Source organism: Hippopotamus amphibius, chromosome 12, assembly GCF_030028045.1.
Source record: "Hippopotamus amphibius kiboko isolate mHipAmp2 chromosome 12, mHipAmp2.hap2, whole genome shotgun sequence".
NCBI lineage: Eukaryota > Metazoa > Chordata > Mammalia > Artiodactyla > Hippopotamidae > Hippopotamus > Hippopotamus amphibius.
This window is the reverse complement of record NC_080197.1, coordinates 16,809,760-16,837,658: the sequence shown is the minus strand read 5'-3', so window position 1 is coordinate 16,837,658 and position 27,899 is coordinate 16,809,760. Positions and strand designations below refer to the sequence as shown.

Sequence of the window (27,899 nt, the reverse complement as noted above, 5' to 3'; positions counted from 1 at the left end):
GAGAGGGGAGGATGCGCCTCTCCAAAACCCTTGTCGACATGGACATGGCCGACTACAGTGCTGCGCTGGACCCAGCCTACACCACCCTGGAGTTTGAGAATGTGCAGGTGTTGACGATGGGGAATGGTAGGTGGGGGCAGGTGTGCCCAGGTGTGCCAGGTGGGGGCAGGTGTGCCCAGGTACGGGAGCGAGTCTGTGGCTCGCAATTTGGGACTGGGAAGAGAATGCTAGATTAGCACGTTGGTCCCATAAGTGAGAGCACAGGTGTTGCCAGGTGAATCAGGTGTGTCCAGGTACAATGACCAAAGGCATTCTGGGTGGGGGGGGTGGGCTGCAAGGGCAAATCTTCAGCAAAAGTAGGTCCCAGGTATTCCTGCCAGGCCCTTGTGGTCCCTGTTACCAAAGTTGTCCCCGTTCAGTGTGTCACTGGGAGCAGGGACTTGATGGGGAGCTTCCTCTTGGCGTCCAGCTCCAGCGATTGGTCCAACATGGCCCCTTCTTGAACCGCTTGGGCCTAGGTCCAGAGAGATGGAAAGGTATGTCCTGTCCCTGGAGATGGTGGATGGAGGCACAACTGTGTTTCAGGGTGTCTTTAGGTCTTTCCTGGGGTGAACACCCTGCTTAGAGAAAACGGAGTTCTCAGGGAGGTTTTGCTAAACAAGACGCAGATCAGTCGTGTGTGTGTGTGTGTGTGTGTGTGTGTGTGTGAGGTCATGACATCCTCTTGTCATGCGTGCATGGATTTCTGTGTACGCCTGTGGGCGGGTGGCAGACTGCGCTGCAAACGTGTGTCTGTGGGAATCCACTTGAGTGTTTGTGTTTGCCTGTCTGTGTGTACGTGCTTTGTGTCTATTTCTAGTTGCATTTGTTCACTGAGTGGGTCTGTGTTTGTTGGTGTCTCTAGGGATGGCTGTGTTTGTCTTGCTGACGTCCGTGAGTGGTGATGAGTATGTGGACGTGTGTCTGTGGATGTGTGCACATGTGAGCTGTGGATGTGGATTGGTTTGTGTGCCCCGAGCTTCCTGGATGTGTGTCCCCTTTGGGCATCCTGTCTCTGCCCAAAGTTGCCCCTGTTTATACCTGCTTGTGTACATGTGTGCATCCCTGCCCTGAGGGGTCCGTGCTCTCTGGCGCACGTGTGATTGTGTAGACATGACGTGCAGGGTTGCCATTTGACAAGTGCGATTCACATCAGCAACATGTCCATCTGTCTCAGAGCAGATAGTGTTGCCTGCATGTCTCTCCCCAGGTTTTACATCCACTCCCATATTACGGGAGCACATCTGAAGCAGGGGGGTCTCCTCCGCAAGGAGGTGGGGGAAGGGAGGAGGCCTGGAAGCCAGGATGCCGGGACCTGACGGGTCTCAGGCCAGCCTCAGAGCAGAGGGGCCAGCTGGCTGAGGTCGGCCTTCTACCTGCCTTCCTTCCATGGCGCCGCAGCTTCAGCTGAGGTCTGTAGAACTTGGGTTAGCTCAGCTCAGTCAGAGAGAGGTGTCTGCCCTGCCAGTGGTCAGTGGGTACTGCCCATGGTCAGTCTTACCAGCAACTCGCCTCCCCCTGCCATTCACTCATTGTGTGACCTTGGGCATGTCACCTCTCCTCTCCTGGCCTCTGTATCTTCTACAAATGGGCTTAGTCACTGAGGCCTGCCAGCTGGCCAGCTTTTAAGAATATTTGGGGATCACGTGAGGAAACTGAGGGGAAAACACACAGGAAATAGTAAGTCAGAAGCTGCTGCACTAGGCGGGGTATGTGTGACCCCAGAGGGACAGTGTGTGCTGCCACACCTGACCACCGCCCAGCCCTGGGGCTGCCTCCATTACCCCTTCAGAGCATGCGCCTCCAGCTCCCGGGAATTGTGTGTTCCTGAGGCAGAGGCGCAGCTCCTTACTGGGTGTCCTGAAGACAGCTCTGGAGCCAGAAAGATCGGGGCTCAAATTCTGGCACAGGTCCTTCCTACCAGTGTGAACTTGCCAATCCACTTTCCTCTCTGGATCTCAGTTTTCTCATCTGTAAAATGGGCTAACCAGAGGATCCAATAAGATAAGGCACCTGAGTGATTAGCGCTTGTAACTGGTCCTGGGCCCACATAAGTCATCTCAGGAACTCTGAGCATCTCTAAGAGGGGTCTACGTTCCTCCTTGGAGTTTGAAGTGGGCTGAGAGTTGGGGTTATCTTTTGCATACGTCCTGGGCTGGTGGCTTGAAGGCTCCAAAGACAGCTCCCTACCTGGCTCCTGCTCCTGATTCAGAAGCAGCAGGGGGTCCAGCAGACACCCCAACAAGGACAGCACCGGCCAGAGTCCAGCACTGGCCCTCACACCTGTCCAGATGTGATGACTCTGGGCAAGTCCCATCCTCTCTGAGCCTTGATGTTCTCACCTGGAGAATGGGGGCCACCAGCTGACCCTGGGGGTGGGATGATATACTTCGCAGCACCCAGCCTATCCTGCCCAGGATATGGGAGCCCCTTCCCCCAGCCTCCGCCTGAGTTGTGGGGTGAGCTCTCCCGGGGGTTGGAGGAGGCAAGGCCGAGGGAGAAAGGGCACCAACACAGCTTAACAATTATCCCCATCTCCAGGAATAATTCACCAAGTGGAGGAGGCCGCACTCCTGGGCACCCTCGGGAGTCTAGGAGATGTTCAGCCAGGCCACAGCAGCAGTGAGATGTGGTGGGGTCTCTGCTTGCATGTGGAGGCTGCAAGTCACCTTCCGCAGTTTTCTGCAGAAAAGTTTTTTATTTCACAAATGCTGATATAGTGCTTGTTACATGCCAAAAACTTCACATGTATTGATTCACTGAACCTTCATAACAGCCTTAGGGGTTATTATGTTCCCAATTTTACAAGTGAGGAAAGGAAGGCACAGAAAGTAAATTAATGCAGCCAAGGTCGCACAGCTAAGAAGTGGGCAAGCTAGGATTCAAACTGGGCAGAAGGGCTATAGAGACTGTGCTCATAAATATGGCATTATACATACCCCCCTCCAGTTCTTAGCTAGATATTCGCTAGGAATTCAAGATTGGATTCAGGGTTTCTGTGAAAACGTGTGTGTGTGTGACTTTGTGTGGTTTGTGTCTGCAGGCATTTTTCTGGGGGGATGGTCCACAGCATTGGTCGTCTTCTCTAAGGGGTCTATCCTTGGTAGAAGATTTGCTTACAGAAAAGAGGATTCAGCTGCTGAAATATTTTTAAAAAATTAAAAATAACTGGATCAGTCAAACTGCCCCTCTTTGCAATTGGGGAAACTGAGGCCCAGGGGAAATTGAAGCAAGGAAAAGGCACTTCCCCAAGGCCACAGATGAGTTAGTGGCAGCACTGGTACCCAGGACCCTAGCCACCTGCCTCTCATTCCCCGTCTCACATTTACATAGATGCAGTAGCTTTTGCTGTGATCCTCCCAGGAGGGCAAATGAGCCACTGTCCTTAATGTACGCCTCCCTGTTCCCTGGGAGAGTTTGCAGGGCCCCTGGGTACCAAGCTGAGACCCACCCAGCCCTGGTCCCTGAGTGAGAAATGAGGAACAGGACCTGGCTCTGGGCAGATGCTGGGGGGACATGTGCCCCTCCCACAGCCCCGTCTGACCAGCCAATCAGGGTCTACAAGGGTTGGATGCATCCTAGGAGACAGCCAGGTTTTCGTTCCTCCCCCGAGAAAGCGGAGGCCAGCAGTGTCCACGGTGGGGAGGAGCAGACCCTCAAACAGCTCTGCAACGTCAGGGTCACAACCATCCCGAAGCTACAGATGCAAAATGGGGATTCCAAGATGCCAAGGAACTTGCCCACGAAATTTGAGGGAGTGGAACAGCACCCGGGTCCAGCCGAGGCTGAAGCCCCGGGGAGAGCCCTGCAATGCTGATATGGGTTTCCGAATCTAAACCACCAGGAGGGCAGGGCCTCCGGAAGATGACTTGCCACCCTTCCTGCATCCTCACTCTTTTCTTTTCTGGTGCAGACACATCCCCATCAGAAGGGGCCAACCTCAATGCGCCCAACAGCCTGGGTGTCAGCGCCCTGTGCGCCATCTGTGGGGACCGGGCCACAGGCAAACACTACGGGGCCTCAAGCTGCGATGGCTGCAAGGGCTTCTTCCGGAGGAGTGTGAGAAAGAACCACATGTACTCCTGCAGGTGAGGCACCTTGATTTCTCCAGCTGGGAAATGGGTGCCCTTGGGCTAATGTTCCCCCAAGGTCTGTCTTCTCCCTGACGAGGTCCCAGAGGCGTCTGCCCTTCAAGGCCTTCCAGCCTCCTCTGATTTCTTAGTCCTTGCTGATCCAGATGAGAACGTCTAGTCTAGAAGCCTCACGTCTTAGTCGTAAAGCTAGTGACGGCCCTTTACTGAGCACTTGCTATGTGCCAGGCACCGTACTAAGTCTTTGCCTATATTAACTGTTCCCGGAAGTTCATTGTTATTTTTCCCATTCAGCAAATAGGGACCCATGAGGTTTAGGATCAAGCCTCCTCTGAAGCCTTGGAGGATGAAGCCCATCCCCAACCTGTTGCTTTTTCTGGGGTAAATAGGGGATTGGCCCCAGGACTTCCCACCTCTCTCAAGGCCTTGGAGATCCCTCCTTCAAAAGCATCACATTCTGGGTAACAGCGGTAATAAGATAACAGTAGCTGTGAGTTACAAGCACTTACTGTGAACAGATTCTGTGCTGAGCCCCATTTGGGTAATTATCTCATTTTCACCTGTCAGCACCCCTCTGTGGTGCTTCCTGTTATTATTCTCATTCCATAGATGAGGAATCTGTGGCTTGGAGAGGACTAGGAATTTGCCTAAGGCCATCCAGCTTGAGTCAACGGCAGAGCCCGGGTTGACACTCAGGGCCCCACCCATAACCACTGTTGGGCCTGCCTCTACTCCACGTCCCCCTCCGGAAAGTGGCTGATGCGGACCAAGTATTGACACTGACCCACAACCAGGAGCCCACTCTGTGCTTTTATAGGATATGTTGGAAATAGCAGTGCCTTGTACTTGTGGCTGAGTGATCTGAGGCCATGTGTCACCTCTCTGAGCCTCAGTTTCCCCATGTTTAGCAGGACAGGGTTGGGCTGTTAGAGGGTCCGTAGGGTCTTTCTAGCTCATGGTTGGTTAGTGGGAGAATTCCTGGGATGAAGAGTTTGAGCAAGGAGTCTGGAGGTCAACCAGATGGCTGGGGTCCTGGTTCAGTCCTGGGAAGGGAAGGGCTCTCCCTTCTCCATCCAACCATCCAAAGCCCTCCTCAGATTTAGCCGGCAGTGCGTGGTGGACAAAGACAAGAGGAACCAGTGCCGCTACTGCAGACTCAAGAAGTGCTTCCGGGCTGGCATGAAGAAGGAAGGTGAGCCTCAGCCCTCCCCCTGCCACCCTACTGCCCCACCCGTACCCACTCCCGACAGCCATTTACAACCGTGGCCACAACTTTATGACTTGGTGACAGGCCCCAGGGTGACTGGCTAATGGCTGGGAGGAGGGAGGGCCTGAAAATCTGACCATAGGGAGGGGCTGGGCTTGGTCTTGAGAAAGATTCCAAGAGATAAGCTCCCACTTTCAGCTACTCAGGTTCCCAGCACCACCACCCCTACCTGCCTTCACCACCCACACGGCACCCGAGTTGGGTGTTTTTTCTTAACATACTATTTCAAACATTACAAACAGTGTAGAGAATGACATTACACACATCCAAGAACCCACCACCCAGACTCAGCAAAAGGGAATGCGGGCGAGGGGTGGGGGTGGGTTCTATTCCCGAGCCTCCTGTCCCAAGGTCAAGTGCCCCAGTTCCTTAGTCTTCATTCTTGGGCATCAGGTGACCCAGCATCCTCCCATCTTAGGGGCAGGGAACACCACCCCAGACTCATCCTGGGTGGAGGAGGATGGGAACACTGGGGCACAACGTTTATTTGGGTCTCCCTGGCCTCCTGCCACCAGCAGATACTAATCCCCTGTCCTGGCTTTTCCACAACTGATTGCTCCTTTCATTCCCATGACAGCCCTGTGTGGCACTATTATCCTCCCCGCTTTTCATGGACCAGGGAACTGAGGCCCAGAATGGTGCAGCAACTTGCCCAAGGCCCTACAGCTGGTCAAAACAAACTCTCAGGTTTGAACCCAAAGCTTTGGACTCAAGTTCATTGCTGTTTGGAGGATACCTCAGTGCTACCTGCTATGCCCTCCGGACCCCAGGAACATTGAAAAGTTTTTATGCCCAAGCTCAGGAGGCAAAAACATCTTTTAACTGCTTCTCTGAGTAACTTGAGTTCATTTTCAAATCTCTTTGTCTCCTTCTCTGCTCAACTCACCTTTCCCAGCCCTGGGACTGGCTCCTAGACCTTCACTTCCAGCCCGCAGCTGTGGCACACCAGCCAAAACCCTTGGTCTAGTTCTGTACAAACACATACACACCCCACCCCACCCACAGCAGGATCCAGGGACCCAGCCTTCTGGGAAGGAGGGGAACTTGGCGTCGGCAGTCTCCCCTCCCCGACTCTACCCCTGCTGCCTCCCTGGGAAATATCTTCTGGGTCTCATCCCTACAGGACCCTTACATTTCACGAGCCCTGTTGGGAAACCTGGACCGGTGGTCCTTATGAAGGAGTGGGTGGTCTCCAAGGCTCCTTCTGGCTCACAATTCCACCATTCTCTCATCCAGGCCTCAGTGGTTCTCAAAGTCGGGGAGAGCCTTTTTCAAAGGGCAGATGCCCCCCTGCTCTCCCCTACCCAGTTTCCAGTGGGATTGAGCCACTCTCCCCTTGAACTTGAGAACGACTCTGTGGAATGAGAAATGTTATGAATGGGGGATGTCCCTGGCGGTCCAGTGGTTAAGACTCTGAGCTTCCGCTGCAGGGGACGCAGGTTCCATCCCTGGTCATGGAACTAAGATCCCACGTGCTGAGCATCGTGGCCAGAAAGAAAAAAAAAGAAAGAAAGAAATATTATAAATGGGAATGTGAGGCATGTATGAACAGCTGAAGGCAAGAAAAAGATTGACAGCTACAGTCTAAGAGCCAAACAGTTAAGGCCGTGATTCCATCACCCTGACAGTCTAAGATTTTAGGTTTGAGACAATGACTCTCTTGTGTTAAAATTCCAGGCCTCGTGACAGGCAGGCGGGAGAAAGTTTGGCAGCTCACCTGAGCAGATGGCTACTTTCCTAGGCTGTAGGTAGCCTGGCCCTGCATCTCGTTGGTCTTTATAGATGTATCTTGTTAAACACTCAGAATCACTTTCACGTGTACCACTTTGGGGAAGTTTCTGCCCCACTGGGGCTTCAGTGTTCACATCTATAAAACGATGGGGTGGATAATGAACCCTTCGAGCTCTGTGAGTCCAGCTCTACGCCCACTGATCTACCTGCACAATTACACACCTCCCACCAGGACATGTGCATTTGTTCCCTGGTCCTCCCACTGAGCTGCCACAGAGGCAGCAGCCCCGGACCCTGGCTCCTGGAAGGAAGGGAGAGCCCCTGGCCATTCTGCCTTAGCTTAGCCTTGAAAACAGCCGATGGCTTCTTGTCTCGGAGAAAGCGGCATTACACCAGGAGAATAGGAGAATCGGCCGACGGCAAGTGAGTGTGAGCTAGTAAAGGTTGGTGCTTATTTACATGCTTGGGTTAACCAGGAGATCATGACACCTGCAGTTGTTTGGTTGCTTTGAGAACAGGTCAGGGTAGCAACGTGTTCCATTGCCACTGAGGTCAATTTCTGGGAAGTCAGGGCATTACTAGCTCTACCTAAGTCTTATGGTCCCAGAACCCGTCCTCAGCCTGGTGGGAAATTCTCAAAGCCAAGAGAGAGTCTCAGTGGAAGCCGCAGTGGTCAGGAGAGTTGGGACCAGTTTTTATTTCCCTTCCTCGATGGCCTTTTAAGATCCAGGGATTAAAACTTAAAAGTTGTCCCTGAGGACAGGAAGGCATGGGCTGCAAAAGTAGCATTTATAAACCAGTCGGGTATATACGAGATCATCAAATCTACCCCCTCCCCATTTTACAGATGGGGAAGTTGAGGCCAGAGAGGTGATGTGATTGGGTTGGAGGCAGGGGAGTCAGGACTACAGCTCAGGCTCCCGAGAGGTGGCAGATACCAAGGTCCCTGGATGAAAACTAGGAGTGATGGCCTTGAGAGGCACCTAGATTTGGTCTAGATTCCTGAAACTTCCTCTCAACCACAGGGAAGGGCTCTAAATCTCAAAGTCTTATAAGTTTGGCCAGAGGATATTCCACAGCAGTCAGAAGCGGGTCACAGATTCTTTCCTGTAAACCTACACCTACCTGGACCGCAGCTAACAGACCCACGACAAATGTCCGACTCCTGGCATCAGAAATCCAGCCCAGGAAGCAGGACCAGGGGTGCAGGAGGTGCAAGTTGGCAGTAGGCCAGGGGCCGTCTGATGGGCCCTTCTTAGGAACCCCAGCCCAGCACCCACCCCCCATCCCCACACCCCCACTCAGGGGTTCTCTCGGAAGACAGGCTCGTCCTCCTCTACGCCTCTGCCCGGGCCGGTTAATATTCAATAGAAGTTACATTAGGTCCCCGACCCTGCTAATACTGAGCAAACATTGGAAAACATCATTCCATGACTGAGCTCACACTGGGCACTGATAACGCAGGCCTAACCTTGAGGAGCCCAATCCCCAGCTGCTGACAGCAGCCCTTTTCTTAGGCCTGCCGCCACTTGGCGCCCTGATGGGTGCGGGCTGGCAGCTGTGGGAGGGGTGTTGCGGGCTGGGCGAGACTCGGGCAGGGGAGTGGTGCTGGGAGCTGACCCCCTTCCAGGGTGGTGGGTCTAATGAGAGGAGATTTCTCACTATGGGACCTCTATTATATCCCACTAACTCCCTGGCTCCCTTTACACTATCTGACTTTCATTCTCGAATTTCAACAATGTGTGAAATCAGGAGAGAGTTGAATAGCGGGATGCCAATGTTCTATTGAAAAACAGGGTGTAGGATGTGCCCAAGAATCAGAGCTTGTCTCATCCAGCACCTTCTTTCAGCCACTCAACAGATCTTTATTGAGCACCTACTGTGCGCCAGGCTTTGTTCTAGTTGCCGGGGCTACAGCAGTGGACAAGAGGGATGATATTCTGGCTTTCTGGGGCTTCCCTTCTCTTAGAGAGACAGAGAGTGAAGAAGGGAACAAAGAATAAGTACCAAGAAGAAAAATAAAGCAGGAGAAAGGGCAGAGCCTGCGGGAGGGATGCCACACAGGGCAGGGTGGTCAGGGCAGGTGTCTCTGAGAAGGTGACATTTGCAGGGAAGAAGAAGCCTAGCTGAGGGGGGAAGAGAATTCCAGGCAGTGGGAACAGCAGTGGTGAAGGCTTTGAGGGAGAGTGAGTCCTAGGAACAGCGGGGAGGCAGGTTTGACGGGCAGAGAGAGTCAAATCGAGATGCGAGAGACAGGAGAGGCAGGACCATGGGGAGGCGCTGTGGCTTTACTCCGTGTGAGAGGGGGAGGTGCTGGTTTGGGGCAGTGGAGGGATATGACTTGAGTTGGGTTTTAGGGGATCCTTTTGTCTTGCAAGAGGTGCACAGACTGCAGGGGCAAGGCCAGAAGCAAAGCAACCAGTGAAGAGGGTCTGAACTGCCCCAGGACCCAGCCCAGAGGGGGAGCCGCAGGTGGATTTTGCAAGGATTAGTGACGGCATTTGGAGCATGAGCTGAGGGGGTAGGTGAGAGAAGGACGTATAGCAAGACTCCCACGCTGGGAGGAAGAATAAACCTGCCTGTTCCTGAGATGGGAAGGACTCAGAGGAGCAGGTTTGGGAGAGAAAAGCTTATCAGTGGGGAAACCGAGGCCCAGAGAGAGGGTGTGATCCCTACCAGCACACAGAGAGTGAGTGGCGAATCCCAACAGGAATCCAGGTCCCTTGTTACCTCGTCCTCCCATCTTCCAGCTTCAAAAATATTCCGCTGTGAGGCCTCCCGGACTCCAAGGGCCAGGGCCAGGGCAGCCGAAGGACCATCTTACATCTTAGGCCAGGACTGAGCTGGATGGGAACGCACAGCGGGGTGTGGGCACCTGGTGGACAGAGGCCCTGGATCTCTGACTTCCTGGGAGAGAGCCCCATGGTGGGGCAGGAGGGAGCCAGAGCTTTCCCATGCTGCCTCTGAGAAGGTTCGTCTAGAGCACGTGCACTTCCTGCTGATGGCTGAGGCCGCCAGGGCAGGTGGGGCCCCCAGACCCCCTAGTCTGGGCCTGCTGCCTCTGTACTCAGGAATCCCTGGACCATCTCTGTCACCCAGAGCAATTCATTTTGCTTCTTTTATCCACTTTTATCTGGAAAGAAAGGGACCCTTTTCCAAAACAGAGCTTGAAATCCTGTCATCTAGGCAGATCTCCTCCTCAAAACTCAAGACCCACCTTAAGCCCTCTGCCAAGTCATCACAACTTTGCACGCCTCCAGCGATGGTTGGATCACTCCTACACCACCCCACTGGGGCGGGCCCTTGTGGCGCTTGGGAAGTCCTTCCATAAGTTGGGTTAGGATCCATCTCCCCTCAGTCCCAAGTGCTGATCTGGGCTCTGCCCCCTGGACACTCTGCCCCCCACTCCACCCCCAAGTCCCACCTCCAACCCTGTTTCCTTTGTTCCAGGACAGCCCTGTCTTTCCTCTTGCTCCTCAGCCACGCCTCATGTCATGGGACCACCTCTACCCCTACCCCCCTCACCTCTCTCTGCCTCCTTACAGCCGTCCAGAACGAGCGGGACCGGATCAGCACTCGCAGGTCGAGCTATGAGGACAGCAGCCTGCCCTCCATCAACATGCTTCTGCAAGCCGAGGTCCTGTCCCAGCAGGTACTGGGAGACCCGCCACCCACTTGGGGATCCCTTACCCCAAAGAGGAGTCTCAACTCCACCCCTGACCGCCCCAGCCTGGCTCTGGAGCAGCAGGCAGGAGGGCCCTCGGATATCACAAAAGGGAAACTGAGTCCAGGGTCACTCAGCCGGTTTAATAGCGAAGACTCGAACCCATAGTGGTACTCAGGGGCCCTAGGGGGCCTGCATTCAGCAAGCCAAGCAGTTTTCTCTCTCACTGAGGGCCTGAGATCAGCTTAGCCCCAAGAGAAAAGAGGAGTAGACAAGTGGACAGAGTAGCACAGAGGGCTCAGCCAACCTCTTGCTGTGTGACCTTGGGCAAGGCACAGCACCTCTCTGGGCAGTGGTTTCTTCACTTATCCAGTGAGGAGGAGGATTTTTGCTCTGCTTCTCCTCTACGGCTGAGAGGTTCCTTGGGGTTCAGAGGAGCTGGTAGAGGAGGGGACAGGGGGCAGGCAGCAGATAAAGGTCCAGAGAGAGCCCTCTTCCCCCATAACTGCCTCTTCAGCGTCCTCCCTTTCCAGTTCCCCTGAGCTTCCTTCAGAGCTGAGAAGGCACCCACAGTGCAGCTCCCCTTTTCCAGACAGGAAAACACTCCAGGGTGGGGGCTCTGTGCAGGGGACAGAGAATATAGGGAGCGCCCGGCCATCCCCAGCGCTTTCCTTCATCTCCCGCAGATCACCTCCCCTGTCTCTGGAATCAATGGAGACATTCGGGCAAAGAAGATCGCCAGCATAGCAGACGTGTGTGAGTCCATGAAAGAGCAGCTGCTGGTGCTGGTCGAGTGGGCCAAGTACATCCCAGCTTTCTGTGACCTCCCCCTGGATGACCAGGTGAGGGTGGACATGGTCTGCAGGCAGTGCGGGCCCACCTGGGATATAGCCTTGGACTAGACTGATTTTTATTTAACAAACACACATAGTGCTCATGTGTGCCCAGAGCTGTTTAAATCACTTTACAAATATTAGCTCATTAAATCCTTCCGACAACCCTAGGGGGTAAGTGCTATTATTATGACCATCTTATAGGTGATGAAACTGGGGCACAGAGAGGTTAATTAACTTACTCAAGGTCACACAGCTCGTATCCAACACAACTGGTATTAGAACAGGCAGGCAGGAACTTCCCTGGTGGCGCAGTGGTTAAGAATCCGCCTGCCAATGCAGGGGACACGGGTTCGATCCCTTGTACGGGAAGATCCCACATGCCACGGAGCAGCTAAATCCATGTGCCACAACTACTGAGCCTGCACTCTAGAGCCTGCGAGCCACAACTACGGAGCCCGCGTGGCACAACTACTGAAGCCCAAGTGCCTAGAGCATGTGATCTGCAATACGAGAAGCCACTGCATTGAGAAGCCCATGCACCCCAATGAAGAGCAGCCCGGCTCTCCGTAGCTAGAGAAAGCCAGCGCACAGCAACAAAGACCCAACACAACCAATAAGTAAATAAATAAATAAATAAATTCATTAAAAAAAAAAAGAACAGGCAGGCAAGCTTCAAAGTCCAGGCCAGTAGCCACTGCACCACTGCCCCAGGCAGCTCTCCTGGGGAGGATGTTGGTAGGGGCTCAGGGGCAGGGATCAGGAGGTTTGGGCTTGAGCCCTGGCTCTAAGATAGATTCTCTGTGTGACCTTGGACAAAGTACTTCCTCTCTCCGAGCCTCCATTTTTCTTATCTGTAAAGTGGGAATTGTAATATCCACTTCAGAAAACGGTTGGGAGGATTGAGGATGTTACCATTTAAAAAAAACTTTTATTGGAGTATTGTTGATTTGCAATGTTGTGTTAGTTTCAGGTGTACAGTAAAGTGAATCAGTACATATACATATACATACAACCACTTTTTTTTTTTAAGATTCTTTTCCCATATAGGACATTACAGAGTATTGAGTGGAATTCCCTGTGCTCTACAGCAGGTTCTTATTAGTTATCTACCTTATATATAGGAGTCTGTATATGTCCATCCCAATCACCCACTTACCATTTGGAAAGTGTAAGAGGTGTAATGGGGCAGCTACACAGTCCTATCCTACAGGGTACAAGGAACAAACTGACACTTAGGGAGGCCTGCTATGACCTGGGACTGTGTAGGTGCCCCATTAACTCAGCATTTTATTAACTCAGCATTTTATTTCCCAAAACACCTTCTTTGGAATACCAAAAAATGCCCCAGGGGAGAAAGGGGGCTGATGGGCAGGGGCTGAGGACCACTGAGTTTCTGAGATATTGTAAATGGTAGCACCTGCCCAGGGCTCCCCTGATGCCTCCGCACACTTTCCCTGTTTGGGAAAGATGAGCTGGACTGAGTCACATTCCAGCTCTGAGGGAAGCTGGGGGGCACCAGTGAACAGCGTTCCAGGTACTGGCTCCTGGTGCATTTGCTTCTCTGTTTTGTACATCTGCACAAAAGATTGGCAACGCATGTCAGTCCTTTAAAGTTTCTGAGACATCCTCAGGCAAGGCAGCCATTGAACCTTGGGAAGCCCAAGGCTTTTCAAAGTCCTTTGATGCCCAGGCTCTCCTGAAACACGTTAGTTTCACCTGGGGGGACACGCTGTGAAGACCCTGGTTTGGCTGGTCCTCACCCTCACACCAGGGCTAGATCGGACGGCCCCTCACATGGATTCTTCTCTGCTTTGGGAGGGATGACAACGTAGGGATCTTGGCCGAGCTGCCCCTGCCTTTCTCCTGCTCCTTGTGTTCTGGCCCTGGTCCCCTCTGCTGGAGAGTCCGCATTAATGTTTAATCGCTCCTGTTCCTTCCCAGGGGCTCAGCAGGGCAACAAGATCCCCCCAAGCTGAGCAATTGTTAACCTCGATTTCCCACCCAAACCTCCCTGGCTGGGGCTCAGAGCATTCTCGGAGAGCAGTGATGGGTGGCTGGTAACACGGAATAATCATTAACATCCCACCCCCCTGCCTGCCCCCCCCCCCAGGACAGCTGCCATGTTAGGGGGCTGGATCCAGGGCCAGGAGGGTTCCTAGCTCCCCACTCGTGGTATATAAGGAACTCATCTTGCCCGAGATGGGTGGGGCACACCTGGGAGAAGTGGGGGGGCGTTGTCGTCAACAGTGCCCCAGGAATGATGTTCCGAGCTTGCTTGCTTCTTGATTGGTTTTGGACAAAAACCCATTGAAACCTAGAAGGCTGGGTAGCATTGGATGAGGGGACTGAGGCTTGGAAAGAAAGAGCGATTTGCCCAAGGTCACCGAGCAAGGCAGCCACAGGGTTTGAATCCAGGTCTTCTGCCTCTCAATTGGAGAGCCACTGGGGTGAGTGATGGAAGTCCTACACGGTGCCTGGCATATAGGAAGTGCTCAATAATCAGCATCCTTTGGCCTCCCTTTGTCCTGGTCAGGGAAAGGGAGCTGTCCCCTCCAAGGCTGTTTGCCATTTCTCCTCTTTTCCTGTCACCCTCACCAGGCTTAATCATGGGGGAACAGACAAGGTAAGGGCATGGCTGCAGGAGGGGCTCGATCTGGCGAGGATGTTAAGTAGTTGGCTCATTCATTCACCTATTCCTCCCTCCCAAACAAATATTTATCACATGCTTCCTATGTGCCAGATACCTTCCAGGCCTTAGAACAACTTCACCTCCTTAGAGAGGCCTTTTATGATCTCCCCATCTAATGCAGTGGCTCTTGCCCCATTGTTCTCTATCACATGACCCTCACGTTCCTTTTTTCCTCCTTCCCTCCCTCCATCAATCTATTTTTCTTTCTTTCTCTCTTTTCCCTTCTTTCCTTCCTTCCTTTCTTTTTTCTCCTCCTCCCTCCTTACCTTTCCTTTCACCACTGTGTCCCCAAACAAGTGTCAGCAAGCGCTCAACATTTGAAGACTAAAAGAATGAGTGATCCAATGAATTAATGAATAAAAGCACTTTGCTCCCTAGCTCAGCTTGCTAAAGAACTTCTGAACTCCCTAACCCACTCTTGCAGATAAGGTCCCTGAGGCCACCAGCCTGCTACCGTCTGACCAGCCCCAGCCTTTGGTCCTCACTGAAGCAGGTGGTTCTGAAAAGGCAGGCGATGTGCTCCTGTGCGCTGGCGGGGCTCCCACCCCAGACTTCAGTCTTCCAAGGCTTGCCTGTCCTCTCTGCAGGGAAGGGGTCGGTCAAGCAGATCCCCCGCCAAGGACCAGTGCTCACACCTTTGCCTCAGGAACCAAGATTCATGTCCAGATTCTTATAACTCTTCCTCAGAATCTAGAATCTTCCAGTGCCAAGTGGGTGGATGCCCTGGACGTCTTCTGGAGCAATGATTTCCCAAACACAACTGTGCATCAGAGTCAACCGAGGAGCTTGTTAATTTCAGATCCTTGGGCCTACCCCAAACATATAGAATCAGCATGTCTGGTAGTAGGGCCTAAGAGTCCGTGTTTTTAGAAAACACTCTTCATCATCTTTCATAGCCGATGCATGCATAGGAGTTCAGGACCCCAAGAAAAACCCTAAAAGTTTTACATTTGGGGGTTTGTAGACCCTCTTGAAGTCTGATGAAAGCCTTTAAGTCTCTGCTGGAAAAAAAAAAAAAAAAAACACCCATACTGTTGTTACAGTTTTACCAGCCATACAGTTGAATGGCAGTTTACCCCCAACACAGCCGTTCAAGGACAAATCTAGCATTTGGTCTTCTGGCTCTGAGCACATCCTCCCCGCTTTCTAGGGCAGTTTTATCCGTTATGGGAGGAAGGCAGCAGTTTTCTTTTCTTTCCCTCCCCCCACCTTTCCTTCCTTCTTTCCTTCCTTCTTTCCTTCTTTCTTTTCCACACTGCATAGCATGTGGGAAAGTTCTCCAACCAGGGATCGAACCCATGCCCCCTGCAGTGGAAGCGTGGAGTCTTAACCACTGGACTGCCAGGGAAGTCCCAAGGCAGCAGTTTTCTGATACCCATTTTATAGTTCAGGCAGGTAAAGGCAAGGAAGGCATTAAGCTGACCTGCCCAGGGTCATTGAGTTGGCCGGAAGCAGACTTCCCAGGAGTGCAGACACCTTCCCAGGGGTGCAGATGCCTTTCCAAGGGTGTGGACCCTTCCCAGGGGTGTGGACACCAGACGCCATCCCTTCTCTCTTCCAGGTGGCCCTGCTCAGAGCCCATGCTGGTGAGCACCTTCTGCTTGGAGCCACCAAGCGCTCCATGGTGTTCAAGGACGTTCTGCTTCTAGGTGAGGATGCTGCCTGCCCAGCCAGGGCTCTGCAGAGGGTGTGCCCAGTGCAGAGCACACCCGGGCCCTGGGAGATATCCGCTGTGGTGTGCGGGAGTGAGAGAGACAGATCAACAACGATCTTGTCCTCAGTATTCTCAACAGGAAAGCCCATTTAGATGCAAAGAAATGTGGACTCGAGGAATTAAATTCCCCAGCATTAAAGTTAGAGCACAGTCAGGGTCAGCCCTGGAATAGCCTGTGCATTCTGATGTGCTTTGTGGAGTAGGAGCAAAAGGCAGCCAGGAATGGCACAAACCCCCAGCCTATGTCACCTACACCTTCATAGCATGTTTGTTTATTATTTTAAATGCTTATATAGGGCACACCATGGGCCCTAGTCTGAGTACTTTACAAATACTGACCCCTTTAATATGGCAATACGACAACCCTATGAGGTAAGCTCTATAATTTATTCCCATTCTACAGATGAAAAAACTGAGGCACAGAAAGTGACTTATCCAGATATATCTGGCTAGTCAGTGGTAGAAGCAAGATTCAACCCAGGCATTCTCATTCCAGAATCTGAGCCCTTATCCTTGGTGCTTATATGCCTCTCAAGTGGCCCTTGAATGTCATCAGGCTTGTGGGTCTTATGTCGCACTGAAGAATGGAGCTTGGGTGATGTGATGGAGGTCCTAGGAAGCAGACTTCAGGCCCAGTCCAATGACTGCAAGCAGCTCATTCCTTTAATCTGGGCCTCAGTTTCCTCATCTGTAAAATGGGCGAGACAATCCCCACAGGCCCCTCCTCCCATGGGCACAAGCTGCATTATAACTGCCAACGGCAGGGCCTGTCCAAAGCTAGGGGAGAGGGGTACACCCAGGTGGCTTCCCCATCCCTTCTCCTTCCCAACCCATCCAGGCAATGACTACATCGTCCCTCGGCACTGCCCGGAGCTGGCAGAGATGAGCCGGGTGTCCGTGCGCATCCTGGACGAGCTGGTGCTGCCCTTTCAGGAGCTGCAGATTGATGACAATGAGTACGCCTGCCTCAAAGCCATCATTTTCTTTGACCCAGGTACAGCCCACCTCTCCCACCCTCCCCTGATGCTCCAGACCCTCTGTCAAACTTCTACTGGGTCACATACCTGAGTTCACTGCCTCATCTCTTTAGTACAACAACCAAGATAGGTCATTTTTATTAGCTCCACTTAACAGATGAGAAGGATCCAGGCTCAGAGGGCTGATGTGACTTGATGGGGCACGCTGACTCCAGAGGCTTGGTTTTTTCTTTCCCACTTTACCCTTCTTTCCCTTCCTCCCTGCTTTCTGCTCCTTACCTCCTACCATCCTTCTTTTCTTTTCCTCAAAATTTTTTAAATCAAAACAATATCTACACGTACTTAAAAAGGAAATAGTCTTCCCCATCCCACTTTTCCTGTCCAAAGCCTACTCCCCAGGGGGAACTCTTTCCCATTCATTTGACTGTTTCTTCTGGCAGTTACCTCTCCAGCTCTAAATAAAGTGCTAACCCTTCTATTTCTTCATTTATCCATTTTAGAACATATTTTTCCACCTGTGATAGTTGAGGATTGCACTTTTCTCTGTCACCACTCCCATCTTTTCTCCCCATCCTCCAAATATATTTTTCTTGCTATTTCAGGGTCTCTACTGATTGCCTTTGTAATGTCTTGCACTTATGCTTTTATTTCTTGTCCCATCAACTGTAGGCAATATCTCCTCACCCTTAGCAGGATGAAGATAATGTGTCCCCACTCTCCCCATTCCATCTGCTGACTTTCCACCTACATTTTTACACAACGTCATTATGGTTGTGCCTTGTGCAAAGCGTGATTTCATTTCACGATGTCAAGATAGATGCCTGGGCTCCAAAAGCTTGCTTGCTTCCTTCCCTCCTTCCATGTTAGAGAGGACCTACTGTGTGCCAGACACTGCCCTTAGTGCCAGCCCCTCCCTGCGTGGAGATCGCCTCTAGTAAAAACAGTGAAGAGGAAATGAGCACTGTTTCTGGAGTGCTCGCTAAGGCACCATTCTAACCGCTTTCTGTGGATAATCTCGCTTGTTACTTGCAACATAGTACCCGTGAGGGAGGAACTGTTATTATCACCATTTTGCAGATAAGACAACTGAGGAACAGGGAGATCAATGAACTTACCCGAGGTCACACAACCAGGAAGTGGCAGAGCTCAGATCTGAACTTCAGACTTTCCAGCTCTCAAGCCCATGTTCCTACCTATCACACGCTATTCCCTGTTTCCTGAGGGGCTAATATTTCTAGTTCTAGTTTCCTCGAGAGCCTGGCCCAGGCTGTCTCCCCCGTGGTGCTCGGCGGCGTGGGGCTGGATGGATAGTAACTGCGCAGTAAGATGTGTAGGACTACAGATGCTGAGTCAGGGTCAGCAGCCTGGCTTGGAGGGTCAGGTGACCTAGGACAGGGCAGGGCACGTGGGTGGTGCTCAGTAAAAATTTATTGACTGAATGAAAGAATGCACAAACATGGCCCAGGAGAGAGAGCCCTGGACTGGAGATGTGGGTGAAATTCTCTTTCTGCTACTTACTTTATCCATAAAAGAGGAAATACATGTATTACCTCCATGAAGATTGAGTTTAATACTGGATAACCGCTTGAATCACTTTCTCGGTTAAGGATCTGGAATTTATCCATTGTTTTTTTTTCACTCACTCATCCTTCCATCCATGTACCCATCCTTCATCTAGTTATCTATTCAACAAACACTGACAACACATCGTGCTAGGTGGTGGGTTTAAAAAGACAAAAGAGACGTATGCCTGCCTGTACAGAGCTCATAGTCTAGTGGAAGAAACAATGACATCCTGTGTGCTCAGTAGTGATGGAAAAGCCACAGAAGTTTGGGGACACCATGGACACTCAGAGTGCAGACTTGGGAGGGTGGAATGGAGAAGGAGGTGTAAACCAAGCTGAGACTCCACGACAACACAGGTAAGGGAGCAGGGAAGGGGAGAGACTATTCTAAGTCAGCAGAAGCAGTGGTGCTGAGGTCTGGATGGTGGGACTTTACCTGGGAGTCAGGAACCCTAATTCCACATCATGGATCTGCCAACAAGCGGCTGTGTGACCTGGGCCGAGTCCTTTCCTGGTTCCATGCCTCGGTTTCCCCACCTTTAAGATGAGAAGGTTGCAAGGTACCCTCCTGGGTATGTTCCTAAAGTCCTACCCTTCATCTTCCACTCCCTTCTCCTAGTTCTGCATCTTAGGAAATGTGACAGAAAACTTTTTCTGCCTGAGTCCGGGAAGCTACAACTTGCACTAGTGTACTCTGGTTCTTGAGGAGCCTGAATCCTTGCCCCAGAACTGCTGAGGACTCCCTATGTGACCTTGGGCCACTAGGTCCCCGGTATCAGGGTCCCAGGTATCAGGGTCCCAGAAGTCAGGGGACGCCGGGTCCCACCTCCCCAGACACTCCAGGTGGGCCCTGCAGCCCTGCCTTGCACGAGCCCTCCCCTTGCAGATGCCAAGGGGCTGAGCGACCCGGGCAAGATCAAGAGGCTGCGTTCTCAGGTGCAGGTGAGCCTGGAGGATTACATCAATGACCGCCAGTACGACTCGCGCGGCCGCTTCGGCGAGCTGCTCCTGCTGCTGCCCACCCTGCAGAGCATCACCTGGCAGATGATCGAGCAGATCCAGTTCATCAAGCTCTTCGGCATGGCCAAGATAGACAACCTGCTGCAGGAGATGCTGCTGGGAGGTCGGTGCCCGGCCCAGGAGGGGCTGAGAGGTGGGCGGGGCTGTGGGGGGGAGGGGTGCCTTTCCAAGAGACAGGCTTCCTGTACCCCTGAGTTCACCTCTCAGCTCCATCACTTCCTCACTCTGTAGCTTTAGGCAAATCCCTTTACCTACCTGCGCCTCAGTTTCCTCATCAGGAAAATGGGGACAATGGTCTGTTAATTCAGGTGCTGAGAAGCTAGCATGTTCTAGTCACTGTTCTAAGTGCCGGAGGTTCAGCCGAGAACAAGATTCTGTCCTCCCAGAGGTTGTGTATATGTGTGTGTGTGTTTGAGTGTGCGTGTGCATGCCACTGTATAAAGACTCATGGGAACAGATGATAATCCAGTATATAATACAAATGGCAACTACAGATTTTGAAATAACCAGGTAATACAATAGCGTATAACTAAAAAGGAGCCTCTTTAGATTGGCTGGCCAAGGCAGACCTCTCTGAAGTGGTGACTTTTATGCCACGGACCTGATGGAAGGAAAGAGAACATTTAAAAGCCAAGAGAGAAACATTCCAAGCAGAAGTAACTAGTGCAAAACGCCCTGAAGCAGGAGAGGTTTGTGTGTTCGAGAAAGATAAGGTTGTGAGATGGGAGGAGCTGTATGAAATGAAGATGGAGATTGGGCAGAAACCAAATCATAGACATCACCTTAGAGGCTATGTTCAGAAATTTGCATTGTATTCTCATTGCAGCTCTTATAAGAAGAGTGAAAATTCAGACTACTGTTTTAAACTATCCTGATTGCTGGGTAGAAAGTGAATTTCGGGGGAGCAAAGTGGAGACAGGAGACCCCTGAGAAATGTCACTGTCTTTAATCAGGGGAAGGACAAGGAGGCTTGGACTAAGGCATGACTGGAAATTGATCAGCGTAGATGAACTTGAACATCTGTTTGGAGGAAGAACCCACAGGATTTGCTGATTGATCAGATGAGGGCAGTAAGGGGAAGGGGAAGAGACAAGGGTGAAACCTATATGTTTGCTTTCAAGAACAGGAATGGAGGTGGAGTAATTTACTGAGATGGGGAAGACTGAGAAAAAACAGTCTGAGGCTGGGGATGGTGGTGGTGGGGAGGGATGAGAGATCCATTTTGGACCTTCGTTAAGCTTGAGAGGCCTGTTAGATATCCAGGTTGAGTTATCCAGGAGGCAAATGGATGTTTGAGTCTGTTGCTCGAACAAGTCAAAGCTGAGGGTGAGAGGCAGCTTTGTAGTGTCCCCAAAACTAGGTGCCATAGAAGGAGATGCAGGAAGACCAGCCAGGGGGATAGGAGAAAAGCCAGGGGGAGTCCCAGAATCCAAGAGAAGAGTGTGTTTTAGTGGGGACTGAGCATTTAATGGTGTTAAATTCCACAGGGGGAGGAAGGAGGCTCTTGGCGATTGTGTTGAGGGCAGTGTCAGAAGACCGTGGGAAAGGAAACCAGATTGGGGGGGGGGGGGGGGGAGGAGGTTACAGACTTAGCCAGTTGGAAAGTGAGGAAGTGGAGACAGCAGGAGTAGACTGCCCTTTGAAAACGTTTTGGTAAGAAGGGGAGCTGGGAGAGAGCTGAAGTTGATTGCACGGGAGTGATTATAATGATGGGCTGCAGACTCTTGGCTGGACTAAGGGGAAAGAAGATGGGTGACAGTGAAAAGTGGAGGTCAGTGAAATGACGGCCTCAATAGGGCTGAGGAATTTTTGCCGTGATGGTACTAGAGGAGGTGAGCTGGAAGGGTAGGAGGCGGGGTCTAAGTGAAGATGCTTGAACTTAAGATTTTGGAGGCAACGTAGTTACTGGTGATGGCCGAGGGCAAGGTCTCTCGATCTCAGCAGATACTTAGGACTGGATAATTCTTTGCAGTAGGGGCAAAGAATCACCTCATTGTACCTTGTTTAGCCACAGGCCTGGTCCTTAACCATGAGATGCCAGTAGCACTCCTTCAGTGGTGACAAATGTTCAGATATTGTCAAAGGTCCCTGAGGGGCCAAAATCACTCCCAACTGAGAACCACTGTCATATGGTAACTTATTTCATTCTCACTTTGACCCTGTGAATGTGGGGTCGTGATGAATCAGGTGTCATTGAGATCAGGATCAGGAAGAAGCTTGGGTTCTGTTACCAGATAACCTTGAGTAAAATACTTAATCTCTTCGGGCCCTGCCATCTCATCTGTAGAATGGGTTAATAGTGGTACCCACTATACAGGATTGTTCTGGGGATTAAATTATGTCAAACGTGAAAAGTGCTGTAAAATAGTACCTGGCACATAATAGATGCTCAATAATTGATAGCTATCATTGAAACAGGTATACTTTAGATGCCCCTTGCAAGCCCTGAAATTCCATTGTTGTCGTATTAGTGACCATAGCCTATTACCAAACCATACTCTATATATATGGTACTATCATTCTCTGACACATTTTTTGAAGCAGTTACTGTGTTCCAGACACTTTGCTAGGACCTCAAAGAGAGAAGAAAAATGCACCTGTAATTGTAATGCTCACAGACAGAAGTGATTGTTCCCAAAAGATGGGTTACAGATAAATAACTATGGGAATTCCAAGGAAGGAGAGGTTTACTTGCAACTGAACTGGGGAGAATCAGGAGATGCTTCCCAAAGGAGGAAATATGTGAGCTGGAATTTGGACTTGGGGATATTGGTGGGCGGGTGGTGAAGGAGGGGTAGAAGACATCTTTAGTGGAAGCAACACAGAAGCAAAAGCACAGAGCTAGGACGATACAGGGGACTCATAGATGCTATAAGCAGGTAAGATGGGCTTCAGATGTGGCTGAAAGGTTAGTTGGGACCAAATGGTTAATGGACTTGCATACCAAGAAGCTTTGAGAGTCATTGATTGAATCCATTATATTCACATGCAATCAATACGCTACTTATTGCAATATTTAAATGATCTCACAGCTTTCTTATATGCTCCTTGTTCCTTTCAAATCACTTTTTTTCTCTTGGTTCGTTGGTCCTCTCAATACCTTCATGAAGCCTGTGGATAGGAATGGAAGGCATCTCAAATGGAAGTTTACTAACCCAGAAATTGGAACCCAATAGGCACCGTGAAGATTGGATGGGCAGGTTGATTGGCCGCACTTGAGGAAGATGGTGCCTCAAGGCCTTGGCCTTTATCCCAGACTCTCCGTCCTCACTGAGTACCCCTTTTACCTGCAGGGTCCTCCAGTGATGCACCTCATGCCCATCACCCCCTGCACCCTCACCTGATGCAGGAACACATGGGCACCAATGTCATCGTTGCCAACACGATGCCTGCTCACCTCAGCAACGGACAGATGTGTGAGTGGCCCCGACCCAGGGGGCAGGCAGGTGGGCAACTTGGGCTCTACCCAGGAAGGGGTGAGGGTGGGGCCTAAGAGGGAATCTGGAGAAGGCTGGGTCCAGAAGATGGGAAATGGAATAAGACCCTGCTCGGTGCTCCAGGGTAGGGAATGAGGGATGAGACTGTCCATTTGTTAAAGCTGCTTATTCAGCGAGGTGATTGCATGAAGCCCCCAATGAACAAAGCTGTCCTTGGGATAAGGTAATCCACTAGGTGAGGCTGTCCATTGGGTGAGAATTCCGTTAGGTGATGTTGTCCACTAGGCAAAATTGTTCATTGAAGTAAAACCACCCGCTTGGGTAAGGCTATCCATTAGACAATTGGGTGAGACTATTCATTGGGTGAGGACCTCCACTGGGCTAGACTGTCATCTGAGGTGAAGTCTCACAAGAGTGAGTTTGTCATTCAGCAAAGTTCTTCAAAGAGTAAGATTATCACTGGGGTGAGCTGGTCCACTAAAATGAGATTGCCTTTCATTGAGATTGTTCTTTGGGAAGGCTGGCCATTGAATAAAGTTGGCCAAGTGGGTCACAGTCAAAATTACTTTCTGAACTTGTAATGGGGGTGGGGCCATTAGTTTCTGTTACTCATCTATCTAAACATCAAAGAAATGGTACTTTTTGAGCCAGTTAGGCAGACCCTTGGGTCTCATCTACTGTTGTTTCTTTTCTCCAACAAAGGATGTCACATGTCCTGTTGTCCTTAGGGAGTCAGACTTGGGCCCCCAAATGGTGGAGGATATGAGGATTGTGGGGACCTGGGCAAAGGGTTCTGACCACAGAACCTGGCCCAGCCGCAGCCTTCCAGAGCTTATGGAACTTAGACTTGGTGATCCGGGACTCAGAAGGCTTGGGCTGTAGGAGACCTTAGAGAGAATCTAGTCTAATTCTCTCATTTTGTAGAAGAGGAAACAAAGCCTCAGAGAGGGGGCAGAACTTTCCCAGGGCTCTTCATTTACTCCCCAAAGGGCTGGCATTCTGAGCAGTCCCTGTCTGTCTCTCTATCCCTCCAGCCACCCCTGAGACTCCACAGCCCTCGCCGCCGGGTGGCTCAGGGTCTGAGCCCTACAAGCTCCTGCCAGGAGCCATCACCACAATTGTCAAGCCCCCCTCTGCAATCCCACAGCCTACCATCACCAAGCAGGAAGTCATCTAGCAAGTCACTGGGGGGGCGGGGGCTCTGCTGGCCCCCCAGCCCCCTCAGAGAGCCCCTGATGGTCACTTGGTCACAGTGAAGAAAGCTGTGACAACAGGGCCAGTCCCAGAGCAGTAACGGAAAGGGCGAGGGCCCTAGGACTTGGGCTGTGGGCCGCATCCCATTGCCACTCTTCACTACCTACTCTGGATGACGGGGCTGTGACTTGGGGAGACCCCAGCTGGAAAATCCTCTGCTGCCTCGGACAACTTTTCTCCTGCCAAAGCCACTGCCTTCCCTTCATCCACCACCCCAACTTCTTCAACCCCAGAGGATTGCTGCCTGCAGATGACATGAGACCTTGCTTAAACATGGCTCCCTCCCCGCTCAGACTGGTACTTCTCCCCTAGCACTGCCACAGTGTCGGACACAGAGCCTTTCTAGGCTGGGCTGGACGGTGACACCTTACCCTTCCCTGTTCTGCTGCCCCCACCGCCGCTGTCTCCTTCCTCAGCCATCCTAATTTCTCCAAAGCCACCTCCCCAGAGGCTGAGGAAGACTTGCAAACAACTCCCCTAGTCATCCCGGGAACATTTTAAAAGCACTGACTGGGGCTTGGTGCAGTATAGGAGATTGTCGAGAAGGGGGACGCCGTTTCTCCTCTAACCTCTGGCTCTTCCCTTCTTCAGGGACTTGGGTGGATCCCTTGAGTCAGAGTGATGGTCCCTACAGGCTGCCAACAATGGGAGAACAATCCAGGGTGGACACTGCAGCCGGGACCCAGGCGAAGGGCTGGAGTGGTCAGAGAAGGCAGAAAGGGGCAGACTATGTGCCAGACCTTTAAGGAAGGGCTGGATTCCTGCTGGTGGAGCAGATGAGACAAGATGTACCAAGGAAGAGTTCAGAAGCCTGGGCAAGGCGAGGAGGTCAGAAGGAGGCTATGGAGGGAGGTGATGAAAGATGGGGCCATCTGGAGCAGAGGGGGCATGTTGGACGGCCTGGGGACCTTGAATGCCAGACTGAGGCTTGGTGACTTGGGTCCCTAGGTTGTGAGTAGCTGGGGAGGGATGTGCAGTGAGCTGAGCTTTCAGAAGCTGAAGATCGCTGTCCTACAGAGGTTGGAAGTTTGGGAGGGGGCGGGGAGATCAGATGGGGCCTGATGATGTCATCCAGGTGAGAGAGAGAAGCTGGAGGTGGAGAAGACAGATGGGTGAACCTCAGGTCAGAGTGGCAGCAAGGAGGAATTATCCCACAGGGCCCGTCTCAAGTGCTTCCTCCTGACACTGTCTTAAGGCACTTGACCTGCACCATCTCCTCTCAGCCTCCCTATTACCCAGAGATCGTTACTGAAGATGAAATTGAGATCTAAGAGGTTAAGTCATTTTTCTGGAACTCACACAGCCAGTAAGTGACCAAGTCAAGACTTGATCCCAGGTCTGCGTGGATCAGGAGCCCTTCCCTTCGGTGGCTGAACATCTTCTCTGAAAAGTCCTTCTGTCCTCACTGGGATTGAGTTGAGGGACTTTCTGTCCCCTTCAGCAGCCTCAGTAGCCAAAGCCTCATTCTTCCCAGGAGCCCTGCCCACACCCAGGACTAAGATTGACCTGAAGCTGCACTAAAGTCCACTTTGGGTCCAGAATCCTGTTTGCTGGTAAACAAGGAGAATTCATGGCTCCTGGACCCCATTCCTCACTTCACTCCCCAAGTCTGGGGAAGGGGCATTCAGTGGTCCACTGGGAGATGGACCAATGTGATGGAGGTGGGATGGTAGAGGGGGGAGGTAAGAAGGACTGAGCTTGAGACCTGCTCTGCAGAGGGTACCTTCTGGAACCATTAAACCCCAGGATGGAACAACCAGCACCTCATCCATCCAGAATTTTGGAGGCTTTGGGAAAATTCTGGAAAATGCCACTGGCCAGTGGGAATTAAAGGGATATGTCCTGGGATTGGAGCTTTGATTAGGGAGGCGAAAGAACAGTCAGACTGACTACCTACCCCCCCACCCAGGGCTGATCCTTCTGAGTGGATGCAGGCAGCACCCCCGTGTACCCAAATTCCACCATTAGTGATTGTTCCTTTTTGTGAAAGAGGCATGAAGGGTATTGAAGCAGGGTGTCCAAGAGCAATTGCCACATCTCCAGTGTGGTCAGGGTTGGGCTTTCCACTCCACCAAGCCAAGTCCACTGTCCCAGGAGAGGTTGTTTTCTGCTCAGGGAGCTCCAGCCTCCCTCAGCCACCCCTCGCTCCTGGCTTGCTTCCCCAGAAATCCCAGCCAGGGCGCTCAGACTGGTCTGGGGCAAAGTAGGGAAGCTGGAATCATTTCTGGTCATGGTCATTCCCACTCTTTGCTCCTCCATCCCACCCCCACCCCGCCCCTCTGTTGCACAGACCTCTGTCAGTCATAGGGGCAAAGGTGAGATAAAAATGTCCAATAGGGTGGGGTGGGGTAGCAGTGGCTCTTAACGGTAGCAATCTTCAGAGCCAGGGGGCCAGTTCTCAGCCCCAAATCAACCTCCCTGGAGGAGAAATCCATTCCACTTTAATAATGTTATTGCAATGCAGGAAACACAAAACAAAGAGAATTTACTTTTCTGACTCTAAACTGAGGACACGACACCACATTGGTAAATCTTTTTTCTTTTTTTTTTTTTCCACTACGTGAGTCGTGGTCCTAAAACATAAGATCTAGTGGACTAAAAGAGGGTTAGGAGGACAAGCATGGACCCTGTAATTCCTCCACTGAGACAACCTCTTCTCTAGGCAGCTCTCAGCAGCTTCCAGATCCCACAGGGCTCTCCCGAGGGTGGACAAAGGGGAGCAGAATGTCGGAGATAGACGCTCCTCGATTTCTTGTGATGACCAAGCCAATTACTTTTACCAAGTCTCTCTGTGATTTGCCTTGATTGTGATGAATTTTGAAATTCACATCGATCAGTTCTGGAAGTGGGCTGCGTCCCTCTGGACTAGTCAGCATCTTCCCATGGCTGTGGATGCCTTTGGGTCCTGTGCTGTCCCCTGAGCCCCATCACTGCCACCCAAGGGGGCAAAGGAGCATAAAAGCGTCCTTACTCTTGTGTGTTTTAACAAAAGTTTATAAAAAAAATAATAAATGGCACGTATGTTTTCTAAGTCCTTGGATGGGTGTCTTTTCTTCCTTTCAGGTGTTAGAAATAAGAATGAGAATAGTCAGGTAGTTCTCTACTGTATACAAAATACTTTCATCTCTCTTATGGTTTGTTAATCTTCGCAGCAAGGTAAGCAGGGTAGAATGATTACTTCCCACTTTATAGATGAGGAAACTGAGGCTCAAGGAAAATGATTATACCTTGAGTAGTGGGAGTCGAAGTCCGGTCTCTTGATTCTAGCTGCTCAGTATGTAGAGAGAGTGGGGAGGGATAAGAGAGGACGTGATGGAAAGATTTGGAAAAACGGTAAGAGGTTCCAAGGATCTGTCACTTACCATCAGGGTCCAAGATGGAGCCCCGTTCTGGGACCTGGGTCAACAATAGGGGACAAGTAGGCATAGGAAACTTCATAAAAGCAAACACTGTTTTAAAAAAAGAGTAAAAGGATTTAAAGAAGATAACCAACAAGGCCCTACAGTATAGCACAGGGAACTCTACTCAGTATTCTGTAATAACCTAAATGAGAAAAAAAAAAGAATAGACATGTATATGTATAACTGAATCACTTTGCTGTGCACCTGAAACTAA

At 51.3% G+C, this 27,899-nt stretch overlaps 1 protein-coding gene across 3 annotated transcripts; it reads left to right on the top strand.

The window, feature by feature from the left end:
• On the top strand, positions 1-27,298 carry HNF4A (hepatocyte nuclear factor 4 alpha). Of its 3 annotated transcripts, none has more exons than XM_057703337.1 (10): positions 1-126; positions 3,953-4,127; positions 5,228-5,322; positions 10,674-10,780; positions 11,479-11,634; positions 15,879-15,966; positions 16,870-17,025; positions 19,460-19,696; positions 22,887-23,009; positions 24,065-27,298. In XM_057703337.1, the coding sequence occupies exons 1-10, from the start codon at positions 12-14 to the stop codon at positions 24,205-24,207; spliced, it is 1,395 nt and encodes a 464-aa protein (XP_057559320.1). In that variant the 5' UTR covers positions 1-11; the 3' UTR covers positions 24,208-27,298. The 3 variants fall into 3 exon arrangements, with proteins under 3 accessions (XP_057559320.1, XP_057559318.1, XP_057559317.1); XM_057703335.1 differs by having other exon boundaries at positions 22,887-23,039; XM_057703334.1 differs by having other exon boundaries at positions 19,460-19,726; positions 22,887-23,039.
• Positions 27,299-27,899: the final 601 nt, after the last annotated feature.

Coding starts and splice junctions, on each gene's coding strand:
- HNF4A (XM_057703334.1), top strand. CDS start 12: ATGCGCCTCTCCAAAACCCTTGTCGACATGGACATGGCCGACTACAGT. Junction 5,323..10,673: donor GGCTGGCATGAAGAAGGAAG/GTGAGCCTCAGC, acceptor GCCTCCTTACAG/CCGTCCAGAACGAGCGGGAC. Junction 19,727..22,886: donor GGCCCAGGAGGGGCTGAGAG/GTGGGCGGGGCT, acceptor TTTTACCTGCAG/GGTCCTCCAGTGATGCACCT.